Here is a 12600-nt window from a genome sequence, read left to right on the forward strand (position 1 = left end):
GCAGGACCGCCTGGCAAGGACATGAAACTGCAATGCAACCCCTGGCAGAACTGCCCTGCCACGCAGGAGGAGGAGGAAAGAGCCACACGCATCTGCTCCATTAGCACATCAAAAATATCAGGTGTGATTAGGAGTGCTAAGGATGTGGTTGTGTCCCTGAAGAGTCAGCACCACTGCAGGATCACAGGGTTTGGCAGGGCAAGATGAGAAGTGACACCTGAAACCAGTTACAAAGCTCTTACGGGTGTTTGGGGAGAAGCTCGGTAATGCAGGTCACTGGCATCCTGTTTTGCTAACACCATAACATTTTTCATACAGTGGCAACTCCATTTCTTCTCACGTGGCATTAATAGTTCCCCAGTTCAAAGTTCAAATAAAGTCTTGCCTTCTGCTGTGCCTCCTTGTAAAATCTGAGGGGAGAAAATAGGAATCAACACCTACCGCTCTTTCTTAGACGCATTATTCCAACTTGGAGGTTGTTAAGGAGGATGCTATCCCTCCATAGAATTCAATGATCAGAAACTGGAGGAAAACTGGGACATGAACCAGACTATAACTGTAGAATAATGAATAATTCTGCTGTTCCAAACCCATGAAACACAAAGGGAGAGGTTTTTAGCATATGAAAGAATCCAGGAAAATGTATGCAGCTGGGCTGTTAACATTTGCAATGTTCCCAGCTCAGAACTGATTCCCGGGACTTGCCTGAACAAGCTGACATCAGAAGAAGAGTGAGGAAGCAAGGCTGGGATACAGCAGGAGCTCTAAAACTGCCTTGGAAGAGACCCAGAGCAAAGTAACTGGTTTTCAGGATCTGGGAGTGCAAAACTAAGTTCAGAGAACCTAAAGGCATCACAGAAAGCAGACACAGACGCTGATCTTTTCTGTTTTGCTTGTGGAGGAGAGATGATATCCTCACCATAGTGTTTCATGCTTTCCCACCAGTACAGCTCCATTGGCCATGAATGGAAGAAGTCCAAAAGCATAGAAACCTGACTGTAATAACCTCAGTTACCACCATTTTTCCGTTTTTCCCTACATCCTCTTTCCTCTGGTTCCCTAATGCTCACTTTGTCTGGGTCATCTTCCCAGCCATAGGGCACGCAGGGTATTTTACCTGCAGCTGGCTGGCAGGATGACCTAGGCAATCCCCATTTCCCAGCATTTTCAGGACTGTTTTTTACTATATTATCTGATTCTCCAGTGAGCTAATCCACATAGCTCGTGTCACCTCCCTTTTGGATAAGTTTGTCTCTAGACATTTATCAAGAAGTTGGACTCGAGGACATCCACTCGTGTAGATACAGACAGGCAGAAAGACACGCGTGTGAGATGTAAGATTCATCTACGGTACTAAGGAAAATCCCCCTATGACAGCCCCACCTGCCTTGATAGCCCCTGTGGGCCCTCCCCCACTGCAGTGATGCCCTTTTATGAAACCTTGCATCCCCACCCAGGATAACTTCTTTGTTTCCAGCCCTTGAAATCTGGTCAAACCAAGCTGTTGAGCCCCAAAGAAAGCCTTTTCAGAGCTGCTTGTTAGCAGTGTTGCTGGTTAGTCCTCTGTGCTTATTGTATCTTACTCCTGAGACCAATTTAACACCTTAAAATGATGCTTGTGGTAAAAAAAAATCTGTCTCTGAAAGGTCCTCAGCCTCTACCCGAATCCAGCTGCACCAGGTGGGTCAAACTCTGCTGCAGGGATAAAAATCCAAATTTATCGCAATTTAAGGACTGGAGGAGAGAAGTTTTAAAGAAACTGAAGATATGATATCACATAGCACGCCGTGTGGAAAAGAAAGTCTCTATGACACATACTACTTAAGGGCAGTAATAAGAATGAGCAAATCGGGACAAAGCATTTCAGTAAGTACTGAACAGAAGGGGCGGTAACCAGACATTAGTCTGCAAAGGTGAAGAAATGGTAGGAACTTGTGGGATTTCACGAGGACATGTTAAATTTATGCACAGAGGTTAATTCAGGTTTATCCAGAAAACAGGTTTAAATGCAGAAAAACTAATATCCAACCTTTTATTTGTAGCAATTAAAGCTTTGAGAACAAAGGCCTTCCTAAGGAAAGATCTGCAAGGGCATTTTTTAAACCACATTGCTAATGAACGACACTGTTCTTAACTACAGGTTGCATTAAAAGTGATAAACGGGGCCAGAAAAGTACACAGCGTGCTAAAGAGCAGCGCAAGAGGGAAAACAACAGGTTGTGTTCAGCAAAGAGCGTGGGATATTAATACTCACAAATGCCTGGTTTCTGTACTCACTGACAGAGGAGGGAACTGCAGTTTGGGCTGGGCAGGGTCTCCTGAGCCTCCCTGCACCTCCACCTTTAGGGATGCTGTGTTTCTCCAACCGCTGAAATCTTTTCTTTTTGCGGTTTAACAGCATGCAATGTTCGCTGCTGGATTAGGACGCTCGCAGCGCCTGAAATCTCTCAGCAGAAATGCTCCTTGGCTTCAAGGAATTGGGTTACAGAGCACTTGCACATACGCTCTGTGATACTAGGTGAACTAAATATCCATGATTTCAAGTAAATAAAACCCCTCATGGGACAAAGTTTAAGAACACAAATGGACAAGTTGTTTGTGTAGGTTGCCTGGCTCCTAATCAATAGCCCTTCTGGGACCCAATTTTGTTAATGTCTGACCCTTCATGTTTTATCTGAAATAATCAGACAAAAGCAAATGTCACTTGAAATTCTACCAAATAGATTAAATCCCAAGGCAGGCAGTGAGATGATGTTAGTAACTTTCAAAAACAGTTGATAAAGAAAAATAAGAGAGCTCCATCTCAAATCACCTGCAGTTACAAGATTTGAACAGGCAGAGCAGCAAGTTCAGAACTGGGAATTTGGCTGCACTGATTTAAATTGGACAGGAAGCAGAATTACCAGCAAAATGCAAATATTCCACATTGAACTGCTTACCTTCCCCAGTCTGTGAGCATTTCAAGGGAACAATTTTGGTTCTGCTGTACAGCGTACCCCTTTTACCTCCTTGCCTTTCCTGCCCACTGCTTTGCATCTGCCAGTTATCTCAGCTACTGGGTTTTATATCCACTGCTGAATGCAGAACCATTCTGAATGCAACTTAATGCAGGTTTGGTAGGTTTATTTTCAGAATGCCTTCATTTTTCAGAGAATAGGGAAAACAGAGATCAAAAGTTCTTTGACCTGTATAAACAAAATATCTACAACTCCGCAACACATATGCAGGTTGTCTATCCCAACAAACGCATCTCTTCCAAACACCGTCTTCCCCACGTGCTGTATACTTCAGCTCCTCTGACCAATCCATTTTCCTTCTGGCTGGAGATTTGTCTGCGGCAACACTTCACCTAAGCTAGAAAGATTTCTATTTTATCTGTCAAGGCAACTCTGGAAAGCTCCAAAGTGAACAAAAACGTTATTTCTGTCAGAGTGGTATTTCTATGCATTTTCCTACATTTTCCAAAGGGAATGTATGTCATACTGGAAACATTCATTCTTGGAAGAGAATGAATGTATATTAAGCTAAGGACTAGTTTAAATACTTACAGGATGCAGTAATCATATTTTTATGTGACTTTTGTTGTAGGATGACTCCCATACAAGTCTGATACGTTCAAATGTTCCTTTAGCAAAAATTTTTAACTCTAAGATTTTTCCATAATGACAAGATGAAATAATATTCAGATTCCTTGTCTAAACAACTTAATTTTCTTAAGGTAGACCTCTTTCTCTTTGGTATTTATGTGACAATCTAGTTTCTAAATGTGGATGTATTTGCTCTTAAGTTTTCAAAGGTTGGCTATAGCCGTATGAATACCCAGCTACCGGTCTGCATGTAGCCGCAGAGACTGCACAGCCAAACTAAGTCAAAGGAACACGCATGATGCTCCAGTTTTTGCCTTTTAGCATCTTTGGGCAAATCCATGCTGATACTTTTTGCTTCGCTCCGCTTTTGCAAAAAATTAAGTGTTTTGTTGCTCCAGGTTTAAATCACAGTTCAGACACAATTGTTTCTGAAGCCGGGGCAGTTTATAAGGAGTGTAATCGAGCACAGCCTAAAGTAGCGATTGCGAAGGAGGAGGTACATTTTTATCAGTATCTCTGTGGTTTGTTGTGGGTACATATTAGACTATGGCTCACGCAAGGAGAGGGGCGTAACATGACAATTACCTCCATGTCGTATACATAAAAATCGGGCTCAGAGCTATTCAATATTCTACCTGATAAAATGTAAGGTAGCTACTCAGGCTGCAGGAGGCAGAGGTGGAAAAGGCCAGGTTAATCTCCAGCTCCTCTTGGCGCAAGGCTGTGCTCTGTCTGACCTAAGGCTTTGCTTGACAGTTGCCAAGCCCCAGAGGACGAGGCTAAATGGTGAGATCTGTCACCTCACGGGAAGATTATCGCACTGTCTGCGGTGCTTGTGCACATAACACCCCTGCAAGAAAGCCATCAGCGTTTTGCCAAAAGCAGAAACACTCAAAATGGTGCTAGACTTTGTTACCTTGTCAACCAACAGAAAACGCAGTTTTGCTCCAGTGGATTTGAATTTTTGGGTATGAGGTGCTGTTTTTCTCTGTGCTGGGGACTCAGAATAACAAGTGACTAAAATAAACCACAAGCAGACAAATGGGCAAAAGTTATCTGTTATTTCTGAGCATTTCACTACATTGTTTCTTTTTCTTACAAGTCTGTCAGCCTCCACCTCTGTCTGTGTCTTTCTCTTGCTGTGGGACATGCAATGTGAGTTTGAACGCTGCAGTTGTCCAGTGCTGAAAACCAGACGGACGACTCATCTGGACACAGGCTGGTTTGGTGGCTTTAGTGTTTGATTGACTTCTCCATATAGAAATGATGGGACATTAAAAAAACCCCACAAACACCACATTTGGTGTTCAGGTTGCTGCTTCTCTTGGAGTGCATGGAGCTTTCACCCGGAGATTTCCAGGGCAAAGCAATGTCTTCAGCTGCCTCCGCACCAGCCGTCAGGGGATGAAATCTGTGTGTGGAAAGGAGATGAGGCCACTGAGCAAATGAATAAATCAGTGTCAAGTACTGAGAAGGAATGGTGCAGAATTAATTCTTTTCCCTTGTAAATCTTTTGTTCGGTGCCCGTGATTTTCTTCATTTCCAAGGATTTTGTACAATTGAGCCTCCACGAAATGTCTGTGTAGGAACTGAGATATTGTTCCCTCTCTATGCACCATAGAAATATTGCCAGGGACATTAAGACCTGAAGATACCCCCATGATCACTCCACCTGCTCGGCCACTGCTGCAGTTATGTGCTAGTCTATGAAGGATGGCTGAGCAGCAGTCAATTGAACCGGCTTTTTTCCATATGAATTGCACGTGAATCATCCTGATTGCTTTGCAAAGGAGGCTCTTGCAGGACTGACAGTGCCTGAAGGGTTAACAGAGGTCTCTGCCTAGCTTAAGAGAAGTAACCAGAGAGACCAGTTCTAAAATCATAACTTTTGCACTGAGATAGTCAGGACTTACCTCTTCCACCTGGCCCATAACATCCAGAGATCTCACAGCCCCCTGGATATCCAGACTGCCCAGGCTGCCCTCTGACACCGGGAAAACCTTGAGGACCAGCATTTCCAGGGTAACCCTTCGGACCTGGTTTCCCCAGCACAACTTCTCCTGGTGGGCCTGAAGAAGGAGAAGCACTGGAAGCTGTAGCACACCTAATTCAGCTGCTTCAGTGTAATACCTCTTTTATATTTTCTCCATCCTACATGGTGGTTAATTTTCTGACTAGTGTTTCCTTATTTTGGTGGAAAAAATGGACCTGCCAGTTGGAAAACCTCTTCTGAATCCCAGTAACTAGAGAGCACCTTAAGGGTACCCAGCTTGGCTAAAAATGGAGCCTGGTTATGAGAATCCAAAGTCCACCTATGTGTCAATACAGGAAAGCACCTTAACCCCAGGATCCATCCCAGAGTCATTGTTTTTTGTGTCTTTACATCTCAACTATAAAAATTTAAATACTGAATAATATGTTTGACCACGCTCTCTTGATAGTGCCTGGTTTTTTACGTCAGTGGCAAACCCCCCACTGATTCCAAGTAACAGGGATCCGGATGGAGGAGTACACCAAATCCTAACAGATTACCCAAAACCCCTTGTGTTTCACGAGCTGAATTTTCAGAGTTTCCATCCCCTGAGCATCTGGTCTTGCATGCAAAAAGGCAGCAAAACTAGAATTCCCTGCGTGTGTCTCAGGTCCTTAAAATGCATCATTACCTGGGAATGGGTACCAGAGGGACTGCCTGGAGCAGTCTCTTGCATCTTAGCAGAGAGGAACCATCCAGGACGCTGCCCAAGAGTGCTGCGGTGGGAAGGTCAGTCTGCCCCACCACAGTGGTCCTAAGGCTGAATGAATGGTGCTTTGAATCTGGCAGCTGGTGAGCTCTGGATGGCCCCACTGGGTCAGTACAAAGAGGTTGTATTCACTTTACCTGTTCTGCCTCTGGGTCCTTGGATCCCTTCCTCACTGGCTCCAGGCATCCCTTTTTCTCCTTTGGGCCCTGGGGCACCTAATCACAAGTAAGAGATAAGTGTCACTCACTGCATTTTGAATTTCACCCTGAATTAATGCCCCACCAGGCATCTTCTTAGATGTGGAAGTGGAGTCACAGCCCTTTGCAACACAGAGAAATATCAATTTCCTTTAATTCTGCCTGGGCACCTACTCTCTTTTCCAGAGTCACCAATTACCCATGACCAACAGGGCTCCAACCAGCACTGATTTACAGCCTGATGTGTGTGAAAATGGTAGAGTCCCCATCCCTGGAGGTGTTAAAAAAATGTGTAGACGTGGCACGTTGGGACATGGTTTAGTGGGCATGGGGGTGTTGGGTTGATGGTTGGACTGGTGATCTTAGGGGTCCTTTCCAACCCTAATGATTCCTAGTTCTACTTTCATTAAAAAATAATCCAGCCACCAAGGCAGGAAACATGAAATTAATTATTACTCTACCCTTAATTGGTTTAGTGGTGGACTTAGTAGTGTTAGGTTAATGGTTGGACTTGATGATCTTAAAGGTCTTTTCCAACCTAAATGATTCTATGATTCTATGAAAATGGAGATTTTTCACAGAGAAATTCATAGCGCTGGCATTAGTGCACTGGCCTGAGTGTGGGGTCCACTCCCATGCTCTTCACATGGATTGGACAAATCACAAAGCTGAACCGTCTCTTCGACCAGGTGCTGGTAAGTCAGGCTTGCTGTTTTCACATTAAATTGGTTGTGAAACCAGTACATCTCAGCAAAACAGGTGCATTTTGACAAAATACCATTTTTCATATTTTTAAAATGAAAATACTATTATCAGCCATGTCCTTAAGATTGTTTTTCAGTGAGATCTGTCTTCTCCCATCTCTGTGCTCAACAGGCTGGAAACATCTGCAGGTTATTACTTCCCTTCTCTCTTAAGTGGCTTTTTGATAAGCTCTGCAGATACAAGCTAAGACTGAACAGTGCCAGAGCAAGGAATTAAATAGAAAGTCTCTAGTTACTTCGAGGTGTTGGGACACTGCTGAAACCAACATTTTTCATTTTATTTTGACAGACAATTACTTGAGCTACTGACAAACATTGTCTGCAAAACCAAGCAAAATATATTCCCACCATTCACTGATTCATGTGCAATATGCCACTCTCCAAGATTACATTAATCTATTTCTTTAGTCATGTGTGAGGCTTTTGTTGTTGGAACTACTGCTGCAGAAACCTACTTCCACTTTCAGTATTACTTCAGTTGCCTCACGCCCTCCTTCAATGTTTTGCAAGACTTGTCATTTCTGCCCAGAGGTGATCCATTCCACCACCACATGTTCATCCAAATGGCTGTTTCTTTTGCCTTTCTGTACGAAGAGCCTCCTGCCCACTAAAATCAAACTGTCCATCCTTCAAAACCTACAAACTGGCCTTCCTCTCAAAGCAGAGCTTGCATAAAAGTGAGCTGCATCTGTCTTCTCCCTACTCTTTGAGCTATCTAACTTGGGTTACTCTTCCTAGAAGAGAGAAGTCCAACAGGAAAATAGTAATCAGATGAGATAATATCAGGGTTATCTTTAAAATACTGCTTGAGGCACTAAAATGTTTAGCTAAAGTATTAAAGATATAGTCAAATGCTTACGAACGCTTCTGTTCATACCTCTTTCTCCAGGATACCCATCTTTGCCTGGCTGTCCAGGGATGCCATTTTCTCCTCTTTCTCCGTTGCTCCCAGGGGGACCTGGAGGACCTGGTGGTCCTGGTTCTCCTGGTTTTAACCTTTCTTCCCAAACAGGAACTGGCTTTCTTGCATGTTCATGAATGAATGAGTCAAATTTCAACACATGAGCTAAGAAGGGAAGACAGAAAATGAATGTTTCCTTGGCTGAGAAATTCAGAAAAGAGACAAAACCAGAGGATGTTGTCTAAGAAGGTACTGAAAACTATCAGCTAGTGCTAAAAGGCTGTCAGTCCAAACTGAGAAAGCCAGAAGCTAAGAGGAAAATGGGCAGCTGAGTCATGACTTTGCTGCCTGACCTTTGGCAAACCTCTGCTTCTCTTCATGCATCACAGCACAGGATCTTTACCAAAAATGCCTTGTCTCAAGAGGAATCAGCACAAATCACCAAAATAATGATTTCTTTCAAATTAGTTTCAAGCTTTTCCATTTGAAAAATAAAGGAGCCTTTGCAAAGTGCCAAAGGGTTTTCCGAAGAAATATTTCACAGGTCTCTGTGCTAATGCCACCCAATAAAACCAATGCAAGACTGAGAGCCTGTGACAGGACGCTTGCTGTGCGTGGTGCTCAGTACGGCACAGGTCGGAGAAGCTCCCTGGGTCACCACAGCTTCATGCTGTCTCCCTCTGGTTTTGTTCACCACTGCTGGAGAGGCACAAACACGCTTGGGAGCTGGGCTGGTTATACTCACTCTGAATCATCCGCTCACAAGCCTGGCTAACAAGCTGGTAAATTGTGGCCAAGGACTGTGGTTCCCCCTAAAGTGAAACAGGTTTTTTTAATTAAAAAAAAAAAAAGCAGTGTTAATATCTCTTTAAAAGGATCAATACCATAATGCATGATAGCTTTCTGTCCCTTCTTTTTGACAGCTTGCATCTCAGAGATATTAATTACCGTGAAATGCAGATTTATTTATTTATCACAAAGCTCTGAGGCTGTAAAATTGAAACTGGGAAACATCAATAAGTGCTTTTCTCCTGCACATCAAAAAGCCCATACTGAATCTCAGTAATTACCAAAGCTACCAAAAAAGGGAGAGTAAATTTCACCCTCAAATTTTATCAAAAAAGATGCTAAGGCTGTAACTCAATGTTCTGTGATATGTAAAACATTTAATATGATCAGATATTACAATGTCTTATCTTTGTCTAAATCTTTTATGAATATTGATTCTTACTGTATTCTGAATAAACCATATCTGAGGGATTCTTTAGAAAGTTTTAGTGCAGTAGGGAAAAGTGCTAAAAATGCATTTATAAAATACACATCTCTGGCAGGATCACTGTGCAGATTATCCAGACTTAAACAAAAGCTTGGCACAACAACCAAGGGAGGGAAAAAGGAAAGTTCTGCTGGGGAAAAAGAGAAAAAAGAAAAAAAAAAGTATAGAAAAGAAAAAGCTAGTGGGAATGGAAGGAGAATGGTGTTAAAATTTTTAATACTGAAGCATTAACTGAAGCCTAATTCACATAAATCAATCTTGGCAATGAGACTCAGACTCCTAGACAGACACAGGGTTGCTTTTTAACCAAAAGTCAGGATGAGAAAAAACTTCCTCTCACAATAAAATAAACCTTCAAAGGCAGCATAGATCTCCTGACATCAAATGCTTTGTGCTGGGGCATGCCAGCGGATTATTACAAATGAATCCCCTCTTATGCAGTACATTAAAAAAGAGCAACTCAGTCAAGTCAAGTGGGTTTGTTTTTAACTTCTCAGCAAAGAATGGATTTTCAGTTGACATTTCTTCTTCATTACTACAGTTGAAACCAGGGAGCTCCTGACTGCTGCAGGATTATTTATATCCCACCAGCATAGGCAGTGCAGGTGAATGCAAAGGCAACAGTCTACAGGTCCATGAAGTTATTCAACACTTTTGTATGTTTGTATGTGCAAGCACAGCTCGCAAAGCTCGTTACCACATCCACTCTTCTGAGTGTAGGATGCAGTGGCAGTGTTGCTGCCCTGCACCACAAAAAAAACTCACTTTCTCGCCTCTTTCTCCTTTTGGACCTGGCAGCCCCTGCAAGGAAAGAAAAGAAAAAAATAAAAATCTAGGGAAAGGAAGAGCAGAAGAAAACAAAAGAAATCAATGGGGATGTGGGACATGGAGCACAGTTTGTTTCCTACATTCTTGTCATTTCCTTGACAGTGACTAGAAGAGTTGCAAGCTCATAAGAATATTTTTATTTCTTTTTTAAGTAAAAGAATAATAAAGCAGCAGCTGGAGAAGTGGCATAAAGCACCATCAACAGACATCCAGAAGTTCCTCAGATACAATCTTAGAAAAGATTTCCCAACATAGCAGGTCATTTTTAACATCCGAGAAGAAATAACTGTGATATCTAGACCAGTGGTTGCCCCTACAAACCCAGCACTGGCTACTCCAGCTCAGGACTGACTTTCTTGCTTTATTCTAGAATCTTACACCAGAAATTTGTTTGGATGTTGGATTTTGTGTAGCTTGTGAATCTACAAAGAGCAAAGGGAGGTGGGATTTGTTAAATGCTTTATCAACAGTTAAGTAGCCTGAGCTTTGCATATCCAGACATCTCCTTAAGAAGGATGAGTGTGAATTAAAACTGTTCTTTAGACTCTGAGGGAGAGCTGCTGTGGGAACAGCTTGTTTCCACTCAATTATTTCATGTCTTGGTCTTCTGTGAGACCCAAAAGCAGAAACTTACTGTTGGCCCAACATCACCTGGAGGTCCCTTCTCTCCACTGCTGCCTCGGGAGCCTGCCACTCCTTGGAAACCCTGCAGACATCAATTACAAGACACAAATAAAAGTCCAGTTACTTCCTAACTTTCTTCTTTTTCTGTTCAAGGCTGACATCTCCCTACAGCTCCAGGGGCACCAGCAGTTTGAGTTTAGAGGACTCTAGCAAGGGCATTGTAGCCTTAAGGTTTATGTCAGTACCTCACCCAGCCATGAGCCCAATGGTAAGTGTATATCGTATATGAGTCATGTTCACATCATTTCCTATTACTGTCTCAATTATGGTCAAGCCAGCAAAGCTGAGTTTTGCCAACAAACTGCAAAGTGTTTTTTACCCTACAGGCTTTTGATCTTTCATTATATATTCAGTTAGACGTAGCCTAGAGCATAACCCTTTTCTTCAGCCTCCTAATACCACGCTGCTGTTTTCTTTTTCCTTTAAGACTTGTGTTTGCCTCTAATACTTTACAACAGTAACAACAGCTTAGAGAATGGGAATTGCTGCCTTTGGTCATCTCCTCTTTGTGAAGTTTCTGTGCCCTATGGAGCCATAAAGGGAAGACAAAAAATACGCCAAAACCAACCAGTAGATATACTTTCTTTTATAATTTTCCAGCTATTACGTTTAAGCTCAATAGAGATTAGCAACTCTTCTGATCAGTGAAAATGAAAGCAGTCTTCAAGGCAGCACGAGAACAGCTTTCAGAGCCTGCTCTGAAGGCTACAGTGCTTTCCTTGTACTTAGAAAGCAGAGGTTCAACCCTGCCAGCTCCACATCTTCCCAGGATGAACAAGTCAAAGTTATGAGCTGAATTCAACCTTACCTCCCATAAATACTTGACTTCACCACAACCACTGTGGGGTCTAATGCAAAGACAGCAATGAGCAACCTGCAACTTGCACTATTCAGGACTGCCAAATTCCTTATAATTCATCAGTGAGAATCAGTAATTATCAGGTCCACGACCCATCATCTAAACCCAAATTTGGTTCAGTTTCCCACGTAAAGTGAAGCATATCTGTTTCACAGAACTTGGAAGGGCTGTGGTGCCTTCAAATTAGCAGATGGGTGTAAATGAACAGATCTTAAGGTTCGGCTATCCTGGGCACAACAGAGTGCAAATACACCTATCTACATATGGCCCTAGCAGCAGATATGGGAAATGGTGTGGGGCGAAACCTTTCACACCTGCCTGCTTCCTCCATCTCCTGCTAACTTCTGTCTAACAAGCCCATATACCTCAAACTCAACTAACATTTGAAAAACAGTAGCACCAGGAAAGCAAAAATAGCAAAACAAGCATCTTCTCGCTGGATCAAAGTTTCCCCAGAACTTGTCAGAAGCAGCCAAGGTTTTTCTTATACTGACAGTGGCAGGGAAAGTGGACATCTGCACAACGGGCCAGGTATTCCCTGTGGTACCTCAAGAAGGGGTTTTGCCCTGACACCTCTGGGTGACAGCCAGGCAGCAGAAACCACAAGCCCCTGCTGAGGAAGAGATTTCAATATATCATAGTGGGGACTCACCCTTGGTCCAGGAGGTCCTGGAGGCCCAGCTGTGCCTTCTAGTCCCCTCACCCCCTGCAAAGCCAAATCCAGTCATTTATTAATGAGAGGATTCAAAGAGACCTAGTAAGG

General features: G+C 42.9%; 1 protein-coding gene across 1 annotated transcript in view; it reads right to left on the reverse strand.

The window, feature by feature from the left end:
- Window positions 1-1657: 1657 nt before the first annotated feature.
- COL20A1 (collagen type XX alpha 1 chain) overlaps window positions 1658-12600 on the reverse strand; it is a 50499-nt gene continuing 39556 nt past the window's right edge. Inside the window, exons 32-39 of the mRNA XM_075721352.1 lie at window positions 12490-12543; window positions 10929-11000; window positions 10232-10267; window positions 8936-9002; window positions 8167-8355; window positions 6466-6543; window positions 5501-5656; window positions 1658-1695 (exon numbers count right to left, since the gene is read on the reverse strand). Of these exons, the coding sequence (XP_075577467.1) occupies window positions 1658-1695; window positions 5501-5656; window positions 6466-6543; window positions 8167-8355; window positions 8936-9002; window positions 10232-10267; window positions 10929-11000; window positions 12490-12543 (690 nt within the window). The remainder of the gene's footprint in view (window positions 1696-5500; window positions 5657-6465; window positions 6544-8166; window positions 8356-8935; window positions 9003-10231; window positions 10268-10928; window positions 11001-12489; window positions 12544-12600) is intronic.

Source organism: Pelecanus crispus, chromosome 14 (assembly GCF_030463565.1).
Source record: "Pelecanus crispus isolate bPelCri1 chromosome 14, bPelCri1.pri, whole genome shotgun sequence".
Classification (NCBI taxonomy): Eukaryota; Metazoa; Chordata; class Aves; order Pelecaniformes; family Pelecanidae; genus Pelecanus; species Pelecanus crispus.